Source organism: Balaenoptera borealis, assembly GCF_965194805.1.
Source record: "Balaenoptera borealis genome assembly, chromosome: 1".
Taxonomy (NCBI): Eukaryota; Metazoa; Chordata; class Mammalia; order Artiodactyla; family Balaenopteridae; genus Balaenoptera; species Balaenoptera borealis.
Genome location: NC_138860.1, coordinates 174,370,626 through 174,390,701, shown reverse-complemented (window position 1 = coordinate 174,390,701; position 20,076 = coordinate 174,370,626). Strand labels below are relative to the sequence as shown.

Below are 20,076 nucleotides of genomic sequence, written 5' to 3'. Positions count from 1 at the left end.
TCGGAGCGGAGGAGGCGGGGCAGGCGGCTGGCTGGTGCTGGGGCGGGCGGGCCCCGGAATTGTCATTTCTTTGTTTCCGAAGGCGGAGGAAGCGCTGAGCCCACACCTCCTCGTCCCACCCCCTCCCCCCGGGTGCTGGCTCCATGTCTGTGTGACCGGCCCCAGGGGTAGAGTCCAGGCCCGACGCGGGGCGGGCCGGCGGCGGCGGCGGCTGAGGTGAGAGGCGGCGGCGGCGCGGGCACCCGGCCCCCCAGCGGGAGGATGAAGCGGCGGAACGCCGACTGCAGTAAGCTCCGCCGCCCCCTAAAGCGGAACCGGATCACCGAGGGCATCTACGGCAGGTGAGCGGCGGCGCCCCCGCCTCCGCCGGCGCGGGCCCCGCGGCCCCCGGCCGTCTCTGGAGGGGCCGAGCCCCGTTATGTAACCCCGACTAGGCCTCACGCCCTTGCCGGGGGCTCCCCGGAGGAGCGCTGCCCAAGGGGCCCCGGGCGGCCCGCCGGGGTCCGCCCCGAGGGCGCGGGGCGTGGCGAGGGCCGCCGGCCGGGCTGGGAGGGCGCGGCGGGCGCGGGCTGAGGGAGCCGCCGCGCCGCCGTTGGGACTGTCCGGGCCCCGCCGAGGGGGAGGGGCGGTGACCCCCTCCCCATCCGCGCCGCCGGGCCCTCGGGGCTGCTCTAGGGGCTGACGGGCCTCCGCTGGTCCCCCAGCCCGCTCCGGCCCGGGAGTCGCCGGCCTGAGTCGGGAGGCGCGTAGACCATATGCACTGGTGCGGGGGAAGGCTGACAAAGTTGGGAGCAGACAGTGGCCCCGCGGTCCCTCTGCGGACTGGGCAGGTGGCCACGTTGCCCCCTTTCGCCTTTTACTTCTCTTATGGGATCTCAAACTTGGCACCGAGGGCTGAAGCCGATACCCCCAAATCATGGCCTGTGGCCCCGCTCCAGACTCAGAAGGAGTGATGATCATTTTCTCAGCAGCATTATTTTGACAATTCCAAGCAGATAGTTTTCTTCGACCCCTTTAAAAAGGATTTTCTCCAAACTCGCGTGGTTTGTTGTTGTTGTTTTTAGTTTGTTTTAATGCTCCAAAAACAAAGTAGTGTCCCTTTAAATAGAAATTGAATTCAGGACTGAGGGGTAGAAGGACAACAGGTTCATGGGGCAACTTAGTGAGAATCCCAGCTTCCCTAAGCAACATTTGTGTAGGACTGTTATTTTCTGGTTCTCACAATGTTAATTCTGAATGGTACCTGCCTTGATAAAGAAATGATTTCAGAGGAGAAGTAATTAGTTTACAAAGGAGAATTCTCAGGATGTGCCTATAAGCTTAATTGAGTCCTGGTAGTGTTTTACAGTTTAGCTCTTCTAGCTGTGGGACTTAGAGAAATATGTGAGGTAGCTGATAACACCCAAGTTGCCTTAGCATAGCTGTACACCTTGCACATGCTACTGTTTACACATTTAGAATGATTCCTTTCCACAAGCAGCTGACCGATGTAAACATTGGGTGTTTTTTTAATTTCAAGCTTAAAAGGGTTAAGAAGTCAGTTGAAGTAAAAAGTTTTTAGATATATCCTTATGTAATGAGCCATAGATCATAGGAAGAGTTCATTCATTACACAAATATATGTACTATGTGCCAGGCCCTGTTCTAGCTAGTAAGGGTGCAGCAGTGAGTAAAACAGGCCAAAATCCATGCTGAATTAATCAAACCTGGCCATTTAAACTAAAACTGTAAAAGCAAAAACCATTTTTCCTACAGATTTAATGGGTGGGGGAAAGTTCTCTTCAAGTTACACACACTATAATTCTTGAATAAAGGAAGGGTTTTCCCCCTGACTATTGAAAAAGATATGAACAATTTAATATTAATAGTGACACAAGAATAGAAAAAGCGTATTAAACAGAGTTGGTAAAGCAAGGACAACCGTGCCATTTGAATGGCTGCTATTTACAGTAACATATGATGATGTGCTTCTGTTTATAGTGAGAAGATTGGGAATCCCATATTGTTTACATGTTTTCTGTTGTATTTCAACTTCTCTGGTATTTGAACAAATATGCCCAGTTTAGTACCTGCCCCATAGTAACCACTCAATCAGTGTGCATCAATGTGAAGAAGTGAATTTATTGTCTAATGAAGGTTTATTATTTTACTGATGAACTTTTGGAATTTGAATTTTCTTACCCTAAAGGTTAATAGTAAATGCCCTATGCAAGTTATTCAGAGTTTCATCTGTAAAAGTTTAAAAAACCAACAGTACTTCAGCTCTCAAATATATTTACTCTTCTCTATTTGGCATTCTTTACGTTAAAAGTTAATAAAAAACTTAAATATATTTCTACTCTCTTTTCTCTTGGAGCATCATATATCACATGAGCGTTTCAATTCACTTATCTGTTTCTTAGTTTATATTATGGAGTATTATATTATGGAGTATTATGGTCTGAAGAACAAGACCATAGTGTTGGGGTTTTTTTTTTGCAATTTTGTTTTTAAAAAGATTTAGAAAATTTCCAGTTATTTCTAAAGCAGACAGAATGAGTGGGCTAGTTACAAATTAGGTGTCTGAGGATTTGTGAGTATCAAATTTCTGTTAATCATCACATTTAAGTCTACACTAAATTGTTTTTCACACCATTGCCCATTTTGTTTCTCAATGTCTGGCCAATTTTTGTCTCACTAAATAGAGAGCTTTGTTTTTTTCTCAGGCTCTGTTGACAGTTTTGATAACCACTACCTACTGTTTCACAGCATAACTTTTCATGGACTTATTATTTTCATGTTCTCAGTCTGCACAGCTCTCTGAGCTTGGCGTAGCAAGGAGGCAGCTGTGGTGAAGAGAGCGCTGGACTGGGAGCGTCAGGAGACCTCGGTTCAGGCTCAGTGTCCCAGCTCTGCCATGTGGGATAGGCAGGGCATCCACCGCTCTGAGCCCCTGTTCTCTCACCTGTCGAGTGAGTTTTGAGGACTGAGAGAAAATAATGTACAGTTTGTGAAACTCTGTAAATTCTATCATGCAAACATTATTTAGCATGTAGTTGTTATCGCAGTTTACCATATTTGTTTTATTTTTAAGGAGTCAGGAAAGACCATAAGGTTTGGTACAACTATCAAACAAAAGTTGAGTAGTCAAAACAAGGGGTCAGTTTCTGCTTGGTCTTGCTGAAAAAAAATCCTGTTGCTGAGATGCTTTTAATCATGGGCTCCAATCCAGCAACTGTGACTGAGGTGATTGTCAAATGATATCATTATTGTCATTATAATGGCTGTGGTAGAATTCTGTTTCAGGGGCAAGGTAGATGGAAAATGGATTTTAACATTATGTTAATATTACCTACATGTATATATATGCCCGTCATTTGAAAACTGAAATGTATAGAAATACGTTATTCTGGTCAAGTTAGTAATCAAAAATAAGAGAAAGGAAATAGGAATGGTGATTATTTTCTTTTATATTATTATGAGCTAAAATCAATGTCATTTTCAAAAAATCTGAGCCAGTATAGAGCCTGACAGAGAATAGGAATTCAGTCCTCAGTAAATGTTGAGGAAGTGAATTAGTAAATAAATGAATATAAGCCAATCCATTCTATTCATTTAAGAACCTGCGTTGTTTTGGTAATTATGGAGGATACAAGATAAGACATGGTTCCTTGTCTTCCAGGAGTTTACAGTCTAGGAGGCCATAATAATGCCCTCTTAAATTTGTACAGTGGTTTTGAGGTTCCAAAGAACTTTGAGTTCTGTTCAAGTAAAAATATTTTAGTTGAATTAAATTTTCGCTTGCTGTTTTAGAGGTTCACCTGATGGATTAACAATTTTGCCCCGTACTATTTTATGATGAAGTACACAGTTGCCACTATGTGAGGGAATATGTATTTTCTAACTGAAATGAAATAGATATGAAAGTACTTTGGAAATTATGAAAAAAAGTTATTAATAAGAGAAAGTAAAATGAATAACTCTACCTAACTATAACATTTCAGAGGTCCTCGGGTTTTAGGGCAGTGACTCTCTCCCTGTGTCTGCCTTCACACACGCACCAGACGCTCCCAAAAGTAATATCTCATTACTCCATGCACTGATTCTCCAGGTGAAGTGGGGTTGGAGTGCTATGTAGATTTTAAAAAGCTTAAGGGAATTCCGGGTGGTTCATTCACCTTTCATCTTGCCAGGCTCCCTACTCCCCTCTGAGAATTAATGATTTTATAGTAGGAAGATGAGGAGATAAGGTGTGGTGAGTAGAAGACAGAGGCAGACACATTTATGTTTAAAGTCTCTGCAGTTAAAATTGTTCCTTACCCAAGTAAGTAATATAAGAATTTTAAGTAAGGCAGGTGTTTTAAGCTTCAGGAAATTATTTTATAGCTTTGTTACTGGTGGTTGAAGGAAGCACTCCTTCACTGGTGGATTTATGGATACTTCCTGTCATGGTGTGCTGGGTTCTCCTTGTAGTATGTTGCCTGAAGTTTAAGCAGTGTAGTACTGTACCTGACTTTTACATTTTAGGACTCGGGACTTCCTGGTATATACAGTACCTTTTCCCATCCTTATTTCAGAGAGGAGTTTTCTGGCCTTTGACTTTCTAAATGGTCAAAGTTTACATACTTCTCAGCTTCCTAATTTCCTTTTTCAGACCCTTGTCTAAATAATCTGATCTCCAGAGATTTCACTTCTCTGCTTTTCCTGCCCACCTTAATGATGTTTCCTAAGCCTGGTTTTAGACTCCTTTGGGCTATGCTTACTAAAGCCACTGGAGGCTGGCATGACCCTTGGCTGCCTTGAGTGTACATGTCTTCTGCAACTGAAACCCCAGATACCAGTGTTGCAACCTCACAGCCTAAAAGCATTTTGGTAATCTTGGTAGGCCTTAACTTCAACTATGCTGGACTTGACATAAAAGTGATAAATGCAATATTGTTTTAGAGGGTTATTGGGGAGGGGGGTAAGTACAATGGAGAAATTAGAAATTGAAATGTTTTCACTCACCTCTAGTGAGGTGTTCAGCTAAACCCTTGTATTTGTAGTTTCTGTGAAATACATTGAAACAAATCTGCCACACTGGAATTTTGTACTTAATTTTTGCTAGTAGTATATACTACCTTAAAAGAAAAGTCCTTTCCTCCAGTTTTCATTTGTGATTCTTCTCGTCTGAGCATTCTTGGCAGTTTCATTTCATTAGATGTTTTGAAAATCCCTTTAAGTTGCTGCTGTGTGTTGAGGCAGGGAAAGGAGGGAATGTGATCTATTCCAGATTATTGGCTTAAAAACTTCCTGTTTTGTTAATGATACTCTCCTTTTTCTTCACATTGGTACCTCGTGGCTTTTCTTGAACCTCACTAGATTTGGAGACTGATTTTAATGGTAGACTTAATAGCTTATTATTTTCACTTTCTTGCTATATACCTATATATTGTAGACCCAATCCATGTTCTGTAAGCACTTTTATTTCCAGAGTCTTTTTCTTTGGCCATTTCTCCCAGATTTCCTCCATATTAACCCTTTGGGGTTTTATGTGTATGTATGTGTGTTTTGTTTTGTCATTTTCTAGGCTACCATCCAGATGATATACTTAAGGGGCTATAACGAGATATAACACGTATCTTGTGGAGTCTGGAGGGTCAGATAGAAATTTTATAAACTTAGTTGAGATCAAAGTGAAATACTATAATTGGATTACTTTTCTTCATGAAATTTAGTGTGCTCTTCAAATATAGTTTTTACTTTATTCTCTGGGCTTCCCAGATTTGGGTGTAATTATTTTACTTGGATAGTTTTCAAGAAATAAGTCCAGAAGAAAAATAAGTTCTCTGCTCAACAAGCTGCATAAGTAGAATGGTACTTACCAACAGTAGAAACACATATCCTCTGCTGGACTTTTTTTTTTCCCCATCGTGGATTTCTTCAAATACCTGAGGAGTGACTATTTCCTCAAGGTCTCTCACCTTCAGGCATATGCATTCTGGTAATGGAAACTTTAAAAAATGTAATCAGCTGTTAAAGTATATTCTTTGAGGCTTTCTATCTTTACTTTGGCATTTAATTTAACTGACATCAAATTGGCCTCAGCTCATCAACCTTCTCAGATGCCTGTCATCCCCAGACTTTGAAGCCCCTTCATAGCACTGGCTTTCATTCCTTTGTATTTTTTCCTCTGCTGCCCTTAAGGATGATATGCTCACATTGACTCACGGGGTTATAACATCAGAAGTAATTTATCCCTCACCCCATCTCCTCTGTTGCCATTTCTGTTTTACAGGTTTTGCATTTAGTGGATCGAAATGGTGCACCTAGTCCACTTCAGGTCTATCCATAGAGATCACTGACTCATTAAGGCTGTTTGGGATCTGTTTCCTACCCAGAACAGGGGAGGTGGCTAGAAATAATCTCGTTCTGTTTTTAAATTATATTATTACTTTGCTCATCTTCAAAACACTTTTAAAAACCAAATAAGCTGCTCAGTACTAAAGTCAGTACTTTGCCATCTTGTAGTGAGGTCACGAGCTCTGGAGAAAATGGGGGCCATGTTCATGGTCAAACAAAAACTCCTGTCTCAGATGAGAGAAATACTAAGGCTGGAGTCTTCTGTCTCAGGTGTAATAAGTATTATTTTCTTGTCTTTTTCTAGACTTGACAAACTATACCTCATGGTTCATTTTGTTTTTGGCTTTTTAAAAAATGAGTTGTCTTTTTATTTTTAAATTACATGTTTCTCTTTTACAATGACCATTCTATGAGTATGAATATTGTTGGAAAGCAGTCTTGAATTGTCCCATCTTTTGTGCCATAGCTATTTCTGTAAAGAGCATTTGACTTTTTAACGTCTTTTTCTGCAGAGCTTCATAGTGTGTTTACAAATTCATAGTTTATGAATTAAGGTACTGAGTGTTTATTCTTTCATAAAGCACATCTGCTCATTTTTTTAAAACTTGGTTCTCTTGGAGAATTAAAGAATTATGTAACTTGGGGGCTTCCCTGGTGGCGCAGTGGTTAAGAATCCACCTGCCAATGCAGGGGACACGGGTTCTGTCCCTGGTCCGGGAAGATCCCACATGCTGCGGAGCAACTAAGCCCGAGCACCGCAACTACTGAGCCTGAGCTCTAGAGCCCGCAAGCCACAGCTACTGAAGCCCACGTGCCTAGAGCACGTGCTCTGCAACAAGAGAAGCCATCGCAATGAGAAGCCCGCGCACCACAACGAAGAGTAGCCCCTGCTCACCACAGCTAGAGAAAGCCCGTGCGCAGCAACAAGGACCCAACGCAGCCAAAAATAAAATAAATAAATAAATAAATAAATTCATTTTAAAAAAAGAATTATGTAACTTGAATATGTATACACAAAGGGATATAAAGATGGGAAATAATATTTATCAAACATTTAGTAAGAGATGAGAAAGTCCAATGTGATGGATAAGCATATGGGCTTTAACATCATATGAACTTGTGTTCAATTAATGTCCCCGACACTAGTTATTTGATCTTGAAGAAGTCATCTACCTGCTTTAACCCTCAGTTTTCTCATCTGTAAAATGAAGATAGTAAATAATATTACCTACTTTATAGGATTGTTATAAGGATAATTGAGATAAGTCACGTAAAATACGTAACATAGTGCCTGACACAGACAGAGCTGCTCAAAAAGTTGTTTGCTGTTATTATTATAATTTTACCTTCATTCTCTTATTTAGTTCCAGTAAGGATATTAGCTTCAGTTTCACAGGTGAGGAAACTGAGATTACAGGAGGTTTCACCACTTGATAGAGACCTCTATCTGCCTTACCCCAAAGTCTGTCCTCTTTTTGTTTTACTTTTTGTGCTACTTCACCCTTTCTGAACGGTGTTTATGTGTAATAACTCTTATGGTCCTCTCAAACTCTCTACTACATGAAGGACAGGTGTCATTATCTTTATTTTTCAGGTGAAGCAACAGGTACCAGGAGTGTCTTGTGCAAGGCCATTAATCTTTTTTCCTTCACAAAATGAGAATCTCTTTTCCATTAAATAATCCAATATAGGTGTGACAACGATGCAAAATGTGATTCTGGACTGGGATTGATTGATCAATGGATCAGTCTATCTATCTGTTGCTATAAAGGACATTAGTGAGTTCATTACTGAAATTTGAATAACTTCTGTAGATCAGATAATAGTACTGTATCAGTGTTAATTTCCTGATTTTGATAATTGTGCTGTGGTTATATAAGAAAATATTCTTGTTTTCAAGAAATTAGGGAGTAAGGGAACATTATGTCTGCAAATTATTTTCAAATAGTTCAGGAAAAAAACTAAGTATACATATATAGGGGGAGAATGATAGAAACTTGAGAAAATGTTTTATCATTTGTGAAATCTGGGTGGAAAGATATAAGGGAGTTCTTTGTATTATTTTGGCAGCTTTTCTGTAAGTCTAAAACTATTTCAAAATGAAGAGTTAAGAAAATAAAAGTAACACGTGCTTGTTATAAAAAATTAAAGCAGTATGACAATGTGTAAGTATAACATAAAAGAACTTAGTCCTCTTGCTCTGGAATGAGCACTGTTAGATAATTTATAAGTATGGTTTCTTCTTTGATGCATATAAACAAACATATATATTTCTTTCTTAACAAAAATAGAATTCTGTTTTACACAAAAGTTTCTTGGTTTTTCTCCTTGTTTAATCTTGTGTCCATTTCTTTACATAGAAATTTATTTATAATTTTTTAGCAGCAACACAGCAGTGCATGTAGAATTCACTCTGTTCTCTGCAGTCTCCTGACTCCCATTCCTGTGCTCTTTCAACAGTGTCCTGCAGCCTGTTAGTTCCCTGTTCCTCAGGTTTCTTTCCTATAAAATGATAATAACTGCCTTTCTTATGTCATAGTTGTAAGGATAAAATGAGATAATATGAAAGCTTTTGGAAGAGTTACACAAGTGCGATATAAACATAAGGTATGATTAGGTAGATGATTATTACTATTAAAGATATGAAGCATAATACTTGATTCGTTTATAAAATGAATTTCTAATGCTTGTACAATGTTAACACAATTTTTTAGGGCCTGTGGGTTGTCTTCTTTCTCCTGATGTCTTCTTTACCTCTTTTAATCCCAAACCCCATAGAGTCCGCACTATTAACAGTGTTTTTGAAGCAGAAATTCTAAAACTTTAAACTTTCCAGTTGCATTAGGTTACACTACTTGTTCCTGATATCTTAATAGTCATATAGTACTTTAGAAAACTACTACACAACACAATTCTTAAAAGCTTTTTTAGTGATTTCCATTCTAGGGTTTTTTTCTTTTTAAATTGGACATACTTCACACTGTTAGATTTGTCATTCCAGTGGCTGTGTATGTATATAAGTATGAGTGTGTGTGTGTGTGTGTGTGTGTGTGTGAGTGAGTGATTGACTCTAGAATGGTTTTCTTTGCAGTCTGCAGGAGGCCCAGAATAGAAAAGAAAAGTACAGAACAGCTTAGGTCTTCTCACGCTGCTCCCCTTTTCTGGATTTTACACAAGGATGTGGTTGCAGAACGTGGCAGTGGTTCTAGTCTTGAGGCTCATGCACAACTTTCTGTAGACCACTGTTCCTCAAATTTTTTGTCTTGGGACCACTTTATACTCTTAAAAGTGATTGAGAATCCCAAAGAGCTTTGGTTTGTATGGGTTATATCTAAAAATTTTTACTGGATTAGAAATTAAGACAAAAATTTTAAATAATTACTAGTTCATATAAAAATAACAATAATAAATGCGTGAGAAGAGTGGTGTGGTTTTACATTTTTGCAGGTTTCTTTAATGTTAGGCTCAATAGAAGATGCTTTGAGGACCCCCACAGTAGTCAGAACCAGTGGCAGGTAGGCTAAATGGAGTGATAGTCTGGCATGAAGAGCAAGGCTGATAAGGTTTCTTTCTTCCTAGTGGAAAAATAGTGAGAACAGATTGGGAGCAGGTGCATGGTAATCCTTCAGGCAGAAGCTGTATTTGTTATCTTCGTTGGTGTTGCTTTGTTCAGTCACCCTTCTTAGTCACCTGTGCATCATCTTTCCCTCTACCTTCACTGCAAGTGTGTGCTTTGATAAAAGCCCTACTGTTGGTCCTAAACATTCTTATGCATGGCAGGTCATTCATTCAACAACTATTTGTTAAGTTTCTCTGGTGTGCAGGGTTCTGTGCTGGGCATTGAGAATAAAGCAGGGAACAAAATGGGCAGCTCCTTTGTTCTTCTTGTGGACTTTACATTTAAACAATTAGTTATACAAAATGTTATTTAATTATAATATTCTTGTGGTACAGGATGCTGTATGAACATATAATGGGGTAACAGTCTTTACTGTGGGGTCAGGGAGGCCTTTTTTGAAGAAATGATGTTCATGCTGCGTGCTGAAGGATAAGTAGTAATGGAAGTGCTTCATTTAGTTAAAGTTGTATTTAGGTTAGGATCTTGTCTGTGACTCAGAAAGAAATGTAGAAAAATGGAAGAATTAACCCTGAACAGTTGGAATGTTCCCAGTTGAGGGATGGACAACTAACAGTTTGGAGATAAGTACTGATGATCTGAGTAGATCGTTGTCTTCTTTCTGAGAAATTGTGGAATTCAGTGGAAGTTCTATGACTATGAGAAGTTTATACAATAAACCAATACTTCTCAAATTTTAATGTATGCACAAAGGGTCTAGGGATCTGGTTAATACACAGCCTTAGATTAAATAGACCTGGGGTGGGCCCTGAAATACTGCTTTCCTGAAAAGCTCATACATGATGCTGATGCTGCTGGTCCATGGACCACACTTTGAGTAGCAAAACTGTAATTACATATAATAAGCCTTTGCAGGAGACCAGCTGAACAAGAGGCTGGGCAAACATTCTGGAGGTGATGTCCAATAGGGAGAAGTATTCAATAACAGTAGAGACAAGCACTTTGTTTCAAGAAGTATCATGCTACATACTGAAAGGTAAAAGGGATTCACAGTTGCTGTTACGGAGAGGACAGGAAAGCTGGGGATTGTGATAGGTGACTACTAGCACAGCCAGTGAAATGTTCCACAGACTCATTTCTGTGGCGAGGCCCAAGTGAACTAAATGGCCATTAGTCTGCCTAGGGAAAAGGTCAGGTACTGAGGATTGATGGCCACCCTGTGGTAATTATATGAGCTCCAGAAAATGATCTAAGTGACAAGCAGCTAGAGACACTAGAGAGAAGGTGCACTATACATGGAAAAAGAAGAATGTTCAATACTACTTCTCATTAATCATAGGTGATTAATCCATAGATGGAGGGCATTGCTAAGTAGATTCAATTTTAAAAAATGGTTGTAAATGGCAAGGGTAGGAATAGAATGGGGAATTCTATTGGGAATGGAATGGGAAAAAAGAATCCCATAGTTAATATCCACTGTGAAAGAGTCCACCATTAAGCCTAATGTTTGCATATCTCTTCTGTATTTCACTGGCAGCCAGAGTAGAAGCTAATCAGACCATCAGAAGACATTACTGGTCTGCCCTTCTTTCAATATATTATTATGGAAAGTATCTTTTTGTTGCAATTATGCTTTAAATTTTTGTTCAAGATATTTTATAGTAATTAGTAAATTTATTTGGATCAGAGAATTAAAGTAACAGCAAGTTAGCCATAAGTCATATTATGAACTATATATATAAAAATATTTTATATTTAATCATATTTTTGTCATGGTTTAAAAGAAATATTTTGGAATGTTAAGGGTTTAAAACCCTGTCTAGGGACTTCACTGGTGGCACAGTGGTTAATAATCCGCCTGCCAACGCAGGGGACACGGATTCAAGCCCTGGTCCGGGAAGATCCCACGTGCTGCGGAGCAACTAAGCCCATGTGCCACAACTACTGAGCCTGCGCTCTAGAGCCCACGAGCCACAACTGCTGAAGCCCGCGAGCCACAACTGCTGAAGCCCGCATGCCACAACTACTGAAGCCTGTGCGTCTAGAGCCCGTGCTCCACAACAAGAGAATCCACCACGATGATAAGCCCGCGCACTGCAGTGAAGAGTAGCCCCCGCTCGCCGCAACTAGAGAAAGCCTGCGTGCAGCAACGAAGACCCAATGCAGCCAAAAATAAAAATAAATAAAATAAATAAATTTATTTTTTAAAAAAACCCTGTCTAAAATTTTCTCCCCCTTTAGAATGTCATCTCTTTGGATTTGGCAAAATCTTACGACCTTCAGAGTATGGAAGGAAAGGAATTAGTCAGGTTTTCTACACTGATGAGCAGTCATTTTAGTTTACTTGTCTTTTAACTTTTGTACATGTACCTATAGAAGGATGATAGGCATAATTTACTGATATAGAAGGCTCAGTGAATACTGAATCAGGCAACTGTCTTAAACTTTCTAAAACTCTATTAGATTGAAATGAATCTATAAAGTTTAAAACTAGTCCTAGAGTAACATCAACTGTTAATTAAGATTGCCTCTTGATTTTAGAGGCAGGCCCACCTAGAAGGGGAGCCTGAGGAAAGCTGAGGGTATAGCACATGTTTGTGAAAGATCAAGTTTCCATAGATATCTGTACTTCCAAACTGTGACTCCATAAGAACTGGGTGTCCAGGAACATCAGAGGTATGAAAGCAGCTGTTTGAAAAGAAATTAAATATATAAAAAGGAACCCCCTTGAAGTTACAGAATTGAAAATGAGTAGTCACTGTAACAGAGATGATCGTTTTTGTAATGCCTTAGGTTTAAATGATTGAGTTATTAAAAAGTATTCAACAGGCTGCCATTCTTAGGATAATGCTTTCTAAACAGTGAAATGGTATGTTGCCAGCTAGACTAGGATCCTGCCATGCTTGGGAGCATTTGGGGCAGAGAGCAGCTGGTAGAACTCTGTCTTCTCCACTTGGGGAATAGCGACAACTAGACATGATGAGGCACCCACCATGTCTTATTCGGCTACATTCCAGACACAGCCCCATGGGAGAAGGATTCATCAGAGAAGTAAATACATTTCCATGCCATTTCTTAAATGCCTTAGGAATACGGATGAAAGGCTATTATTTCTTCTTTAAAACCTAGAAACAATTCTAGAAGCAAGGAAAAAACCTTTCACTTTTAAAGCCAAGCTTGGAAATCTAGTTTCAAACTAGATTTGTGCTACTGAATGCCTGGGTGGCTCAGTTGTTCTTTCTAACAAACTATGCCTTACTCTCCACTGGATCAGTGATGGATTTAATGAATGAGAATGAGAGCTCTGTCCTCATCTGGCTAACATGACTCTAATGAAATGAAACTAAAAGGTGGGACTTAAGATTCAAGCTTGTGGACTTCCCTGGTGGCGCACTGGTTAAGAATCCGCCTGCCAACGCAGGGGACGTGGGTTCGAGCCCTGATCCGGGAAGATCCCACATGGCCACGGAGCAACTAAGCCCGTGCGCCACAACTACTGAGCCTGTGCTCTAGAGCCTGCGAGCCACAACTACTGAGCCCGCGTGCCACAACTACTGAAGCCCACGCGCCTAGAGCCCATGCTTCGCAACAAGAGAAGCCACCGCAGTGAGAAGCCCGTGCACCACAACAAAGAGTAGCCCCCACTCGCTGCAGCTAGCGAAAGCCCGCGCGCATCAATGAAGATCAAATGCAGCCTCTAAATAAATAAAGAAATATATGGGGGGAAAAAAAAAAGATTCAAGCTTGTGTTGTGGTTTGCCTTGGGTTCCTTGATTCTACAGCAAACCTCTTAATCAAAACTTATTATCGTGCCCAAAGAAGTTCTACCAAAAATTAGTATTAGAAATTGACCCTAGTTGCAAATTATGTATCATTATGATACTGTAACATTAAGGGTCATATGTGTCTGTTCTTGACATCTTTTACCTGTGTGGCTTTATAGGGCATAGAAAGAATCCTCAGTGCTGGATCCTGCTTTTGTTAATTTTACCCCCAAGAATGTAAGTCTTTTTGTACCTTATTTTAATATATTTCAAAATTATTTATTAAAAGTTTTGATTTTATTGTTCATGTTGTAAATTCAGACAGCTAATTTAATCAGCAATATTGGAATGTTTGTATTGCAAAACACCATGCAAGGCTGTTGCCCGAGTCAAAGTGAATTTTAGGTACTTCCCATCTGTATATCTTAGAAAACCTTTAAAAAAAAATACCTAAATTTAACCTGCTCCAGAATTGACCAGATTAAAGACCTAGAATTAGGGGCTTATTAATAGGTAGAGTCTGAAAGCTTCTGTTATCTATGATACAACTAATGAATTAGAAGAATGGGCTTTTAGATTATATGAAAAATATATTTTTTAATCCAGGTCCTTACCTTGCTTTGAGATATCACAGTGGTTAAATATGTGTTCTGACTGGCTTACCAGGGTGTGTTTCTGTTTAACGTAAGTCCAAAGGGAAGTGGGAGCACACATTAACATCTCAGCTAGAGCAAGGCTGGGATCTTTCAGGGTTTTTTTCTTTAATGTACATTTTGGTACCCTCACAGCCCTTAGAAGTGATTGGCATCTGCTCCCTAAGTTAATTTCTGTCTGTTTGGGAAGTCATTTGGTTTTTGTTTGGTTAATTCAGATGAATACTATAGAGAGAGGCAAGAGGAGAAATGGGGGGAAAAAGACAGAATTCTTCAAGCGTGTAGGGATGTGCATCAAGAATTTCAAAGACTCTTCAAACAGATGTTGAGGGGTGGGGAAACAGTAAATTTCAAGCCACTCAACCATGACATTTCTTCTAATGAAGAACAGCTTGAAAGCTGTAATTTTGAGAGTGTTGCGGTATTTTGAAGTCAGATACTTAGCACATTTAAAAGTAGTGGTGAGATTTAAATGGGCCTTTTCCATCTTAAATGGAACTAAGCATTTTGGGTCATCATCTTATTTTGATAGTTGTGGGTCTCAGAATGAACACCAGAGCTTTTAAAATTTAGGTGGGCCACGGCAGCATCTCTTTTTGTCCTTTATCTCCATTGTTTTCATAGTATAGGAAGATATTTTTTGTCTCTCTTTAAATAAAGCAGTGAATTTTCTTTTTCTAGCTCTTCACAAATGACCTTGAATTCTTTTATATTTTGCAGTACGTTTTTATACCTGAAATTCCTGGTAGTGTGGGCACTTGTCCTCCTGGCAGATTTTGTCCTGGAGTTCAGATTTGAATACCTGTGGCCATTTTGGCTTTTCATCAGAAGCGTCTATGATTCCTTCAGATACCAGGGACTGGTATGTTTATTAATATATATTTTTCAAGTGTAAAAGATTTATTTACCCTTCTAAGAAAGTCTTCAATAACCGATAGTGAAACTGTTTAAAGTACATTTTATTAGCAATACTTAGGTGACTGTATTGAGTAACAGGGTCTGTGGACTGAAACTAGCCTTTAAGGCTATTTTGTCTAAACCCACTGATCAAATCATTATACTCCCTCCTCTACCATTCCAGTGAAAAGAAGGGGAGGGAGGGAGGATTTCAGGAGGAAGACAGAGTAGTGGATAAAGCAGTAATTGCCCAGTTCTACTCTGAAGTACCTCTGGAGCCACTGTCACTGGCTTAGTGACTGGGTTCGAGTTAGAGCAGTGGTTCTCAAACTTTTTGGGCTCCACATCCTTTACACTCTTAACAACTATTGAGGACTCCAAAAAGCTTTTATTTATGTAGGTTACATCTATCTATTTTTACTATATTAGAAATTAAAACTGGAAAAAATTTTAATACTTATTTAATTTAAATAAAAATAAAAAATTTAAATTTTTATTTAAAATAAAATAAAATTTAAATTTAAAATAAAAATTGAATACTTAATTCACTTAAGAATAGCAATAATAAACCCATTACATGTTAATACACATTACAGTTTAAAATGAAAAATAACTATTTTCCAAAACAAAAAAAATTAGAAGATTGACTACATTTTTGAAAATCTCTCTAATGTCTGGCTTAATAGAAGACAGCTGGATTTTCATATCTACTTGTGAACTCAGGTGATTACAATATCACGTATCGTGTAACTTCTAGAAGACACCACCCTACTCCGGAGTAAATGAGCATGAAAGAGGCAGATAATGCCTTAGTATTATTATGAAATTATTTACCTGGAAGACTCCCTGAAAGGATCTCAGAGATCCCCAGGGATCCCCAGATCATGTTTTGAGAACTACTGGATTAGAGCAAGGGCATAGGCCTGGGCTTGCTCCCTTGGTTGACCTGTAGTTCTGTTGTGTTCCAGAGCCACATCTTAAACCTGTACCTCTTCTACCCAGGACTGGTGCTTTGGTCAGAGCAAATCCATGCCTTGAAAAGATGGTTTCGAGCTCATGTCCTGTTAGTAATAGATAATGATGTGTCCAGAGGAAGCTGCATTGTTAAAATTATGAACATCAGTGTAATTCTTGCCACAGTTGTGTTTCATCTGTGCTCCAACAGCCTATCCTTTAAGAATGAGTCTCTTTAGTAATATTTTGTGAGGAGAGAGGAGCCTTTTCTGTGTTAAAATTCTGTTTCTTTTAGGTAACCCACCTGTGGAGTCCAAGTAAACTCACTGTGAATCAACCTCAATTTGTTCTGGTCCAGTTCTTCATGATATGAGGCCATAAATAGGATTACTCTTTAATGCTAAATTAACGACTACTTTTTATATGGGTGATTTTAAATATTTAAAATTTCCTGTTGTAACTTGTTCTGTAGTTATTGCATAGCAGTTTCAGAGATTATGTCCAACGTGCTTTTAATAATCTCTGTTTGAAATTAACATGTTCTAAGATATGTTTTTTATTTTGTTTTTCCCTTTAGGCCTTCTCAGTATTTTTTGTTTGTGTAGCATTCACGTCAAATATAATATGTCTGCTGTTCATCCCCATACAATGGCTTTTTTTTGCTGCTAGTACATATGTGTGGGTTCAGTACGTATGGCACACAGGTAAGTTTTAATGGTTTCTTAGATGGATAGAAATCTTAGATTCAAACTTTTTTAATGTGGTGATTTCCTTGAATAAATTATTTAGAGTTGAGTTTAATGTGAACATTTTTTTTTAATCCTTCTTTTTTTAACATCTTTATTGGAGTATAATTGCTTTACAATGTTGTGTTAGTTTCTGCGGTATAACAAAGTGAATCAGCTATGTGTATACGTATATCCCCATATCCCCTCCCTCTTGCATCTCCCTCCCACCCTCCCTATCCCACCCCTCTAGGTGGTCACAAAGCACCAAGCTCATCTCCCTGTGCTGTGCTGCTGCTTCCCACTTGCTATCTATTTTACATTTGGTAATGTATAAATGTGGACATTTTAAAGACCCCTTTTCATAATAGATTATAATATACCTTTAAAATATTTTTTTTTATTATTGAATCAAAACTTTAAGCCTTTATGATTTGATATTTTGATTGTAGACATTTCAGTTACCAACTCTCATTATGCAGATATCCATTTTTTAAAAAAAGTTGAAGCAATTTTTATTTAGGTGGACTTGAAGACAGCCATGTGCCAAATAGGAAGAATGTTCCTTCAGCTTCAGTATTGAAAGGAATGTCAGAAGTCATTTAGTTGAACCCTTATTTGGCATAAGAGTCCCCACAGCATCCCTGGCACATGGTGCTTTAATCTCTGATTGAAAATCTAGTGACAAGGAACTTACTACTGTTGTTTTGGGGCAACTGGAATAGAAAATTCTTCCTCCTACTGAGCCAGAATTTTCCTCCTTACACTTTTGACCCAGCATGTCTTGACTGTCTTGGGACTCACTGATCACTTAGAGGATATAAAGGGCTTTCCCCAGAAAAACAGATAGGAATATACAGAAAAAATTTTTTTTTAATTTTAAAGGGCTTACAGACCATCCCTCTAGTCCAAACATTGGACCCCTTCATTAGAGCCACTCTGAATGAGTATAATCTTCCATCCATGTTAACATTTCTTTAGAGCCTTAAAGACACTGTCATATCCTCTTGTCTTCTTTTCTGTAGACAAAGCATCTCCGATTTCATCAGCTTTTCCTTGTATGTTATTTTAAGCACTTGCACCATTCTGATCTCCCTAGTTCTTAGTGGCTCTCTAAACCAAAATGTACTATTTCAGGTATGTTCTGACTTGAGTGGAGCTACATGGCCACCTCCCTTCTTCTTAGAGCTATTCTTTTGCTATTACAAACTAAGATGAGCTGAGATGTTTTGATAACTCCAGTCCACTATGAAGCCTGCACATGGGACGCATGGGGATGTGATGATTGGCTCTCAGATCGTCACATTTCTCTGCAAAGCTGCATGAAACTTGATTCCTAGGCCCAGCTGCAACCTGTAGAATTTTGACCGCTGTTGGAGCACCAACTAATAAAAGCTCTCTGGAGCAACATTCATTCTCTTCTCTAAATGCTATAAGGATGATGTTGTCCCATGTTAGAAGACACAATTCAGCTCTGTTATTTAAAGTATCCACTTTGAGCATTGTTTTCTCCATCTTCAGCGCTCTCTCATATCTGACTGAATTTATAAGCTAGCATGCTGGTTCCTTAGTCTGCTTTCCTCTAGTTAAAGTGATTTTCCTATATACCAGTTTTTACTTGTATTTCCTTGTCCTGGCCCTCAGTTTCGAGTGAGTTGCCCTTTATACTTGTCATTCTCTCTAGGTCTCAGCTTCTTCTCTGTCATGTGAGGGTAGAGTAATCTAGACAGTGTTTAAGGGAGCCTTTGAGCTCAGATAATCTCTGACTCTGATGAACTATAATGATTCCCTAAATTACTTTAATAATGTCTTAATAGTTGAGAAAAAACTACTCATATAACTATTAATAGAACCTATTGGAGTTCAGTGGGTGACCCACAGGGCAGCAATGAAGCTAATGTTATAAATGATATTGGCCTCTCTGTAGCTCTAGGCTCAGAAATGCATGTTGGAATACCTAAGTTATGAAGTATGTTTTAATTTGGAATGATTAGTGAACAAAAAAAACTAACTTTGTGTTCTTATTAGGCCCAATAAATATAAGTGCAGTTTTTATAGGTTGGGGTTAATTTCTCTTTCAGTTGTTAAAATTTTAAATGTTTCTTAAGAATATTAGGAATGGTTGATGAAATTATATATTGCCACAAAAGAGTGAAAATATTATATCATTAATTTTTTTCCTTGCTATTAAGAGGGAGAAAACAGGATATAAAACTGTATGTACGGGACTACCCTGGAGGTCCAGTGGTTAGGACTCCACGCTTCCACTGCAGAGGACACATGTTCGATCCCTGGTTGGGGAACTAAGATCCCACATGCCGCACAGCATGACCTAAATACATACATACATACATACATAACAGAAGCCAAAAGAATACCTAAAAAAAAACTGTATGTACAACATAACTATTATACTAGCTCAAAAATATTTTCAACGTGGTTTGATTTTATTTATTTGATAGGTGTAGAAATATGGGTAGTTTATCCAAATTTTTCTATTTTTTCTGTAATATGCTTATTTTGTTTATGATAACTTTAGAAATTAATATAGGGAGTACAGAATATACATTTTTTAAAATGCATTTTGAAATGAAATTGAAAATGCATTATCCTAAGGGTTGCTGTTTGTCTTCCTACATTGTGAAAATACCCTTTTTCCAGTACATTAAATCTGTAAGAATGGTTGAGACCATTAGCTGCCTTCACAGAGCTTTGAGTATCTTCTTACCTTATGGACTAGGTCTATGGGCATTTAGGTTCTCCTTAGAAGCAGATTCATTATTATCTCTGTGATTTGGACCCAATTTGTATAAACTCTGGGCCTCACTTTACTCTTCCATAAAATGAAAGTTGGACTAAGTGATCATCTTTCTAGTACCAAGATGCTATAATTTTTCTTGTGTTTCATCCCAAAGAATCTTAGAAAAAAGCCATTTAGTTCTTCAGGTCACTGAGTTTTCCCTCCAGTTCTCTCTTCTGTAACTTGCTAGCTTTATATGGTCTCAAAGGAGATCTTTCCAGAGTTAGTGGATCTCATGCCTTTGTGGTCTATCTTCATGAAATATCTCATTATTAGTCATGTCCTGACATAGATGGACATACCCTACAGACTTTGATTCTAAAGCCCAGTGAAAATTATCTCATTATTTGAGTTTTATTTATTCTATTGCAAGTTGCTTTTTCCT

General features: G+C 38.8%; 1 protein-coding gene across 3 annotated transcripts in view; it reads left to right on the top strand.

Annotated features, from left to right (window-relative positions):
• The first annotated feature begins 82 nt into the window (after positions 1–82).
• MACO1 (macoilin 1) overlaps positions 83–20,076 on the top strand; it is a 56,068-nt gene continuing 36,074 nt past the window's right edge. For 2 of the 3 annotated variants that reach the window (XM_082398319.1, XM_082398320.1), the window contains exons 1-3: positions 83–341; positions 15,036–15,177; positions 16,744–16,870. In XM_082398319.1, coding sequence (XP_082254445.1) covers positions 262–341; positions 15,036–15,177; positions 16,744–16,870 — 349 coding nt within the window. In that variant the 5' untranslated portion in view covers positions 83–261. The remainder of the gene's footprint in view (positions 342–15,035; positions 15,178–16,743; positions 16,871–20,076) is intronic. The other variant, XM_082398321.1, reaches the window with a different exon arrangement.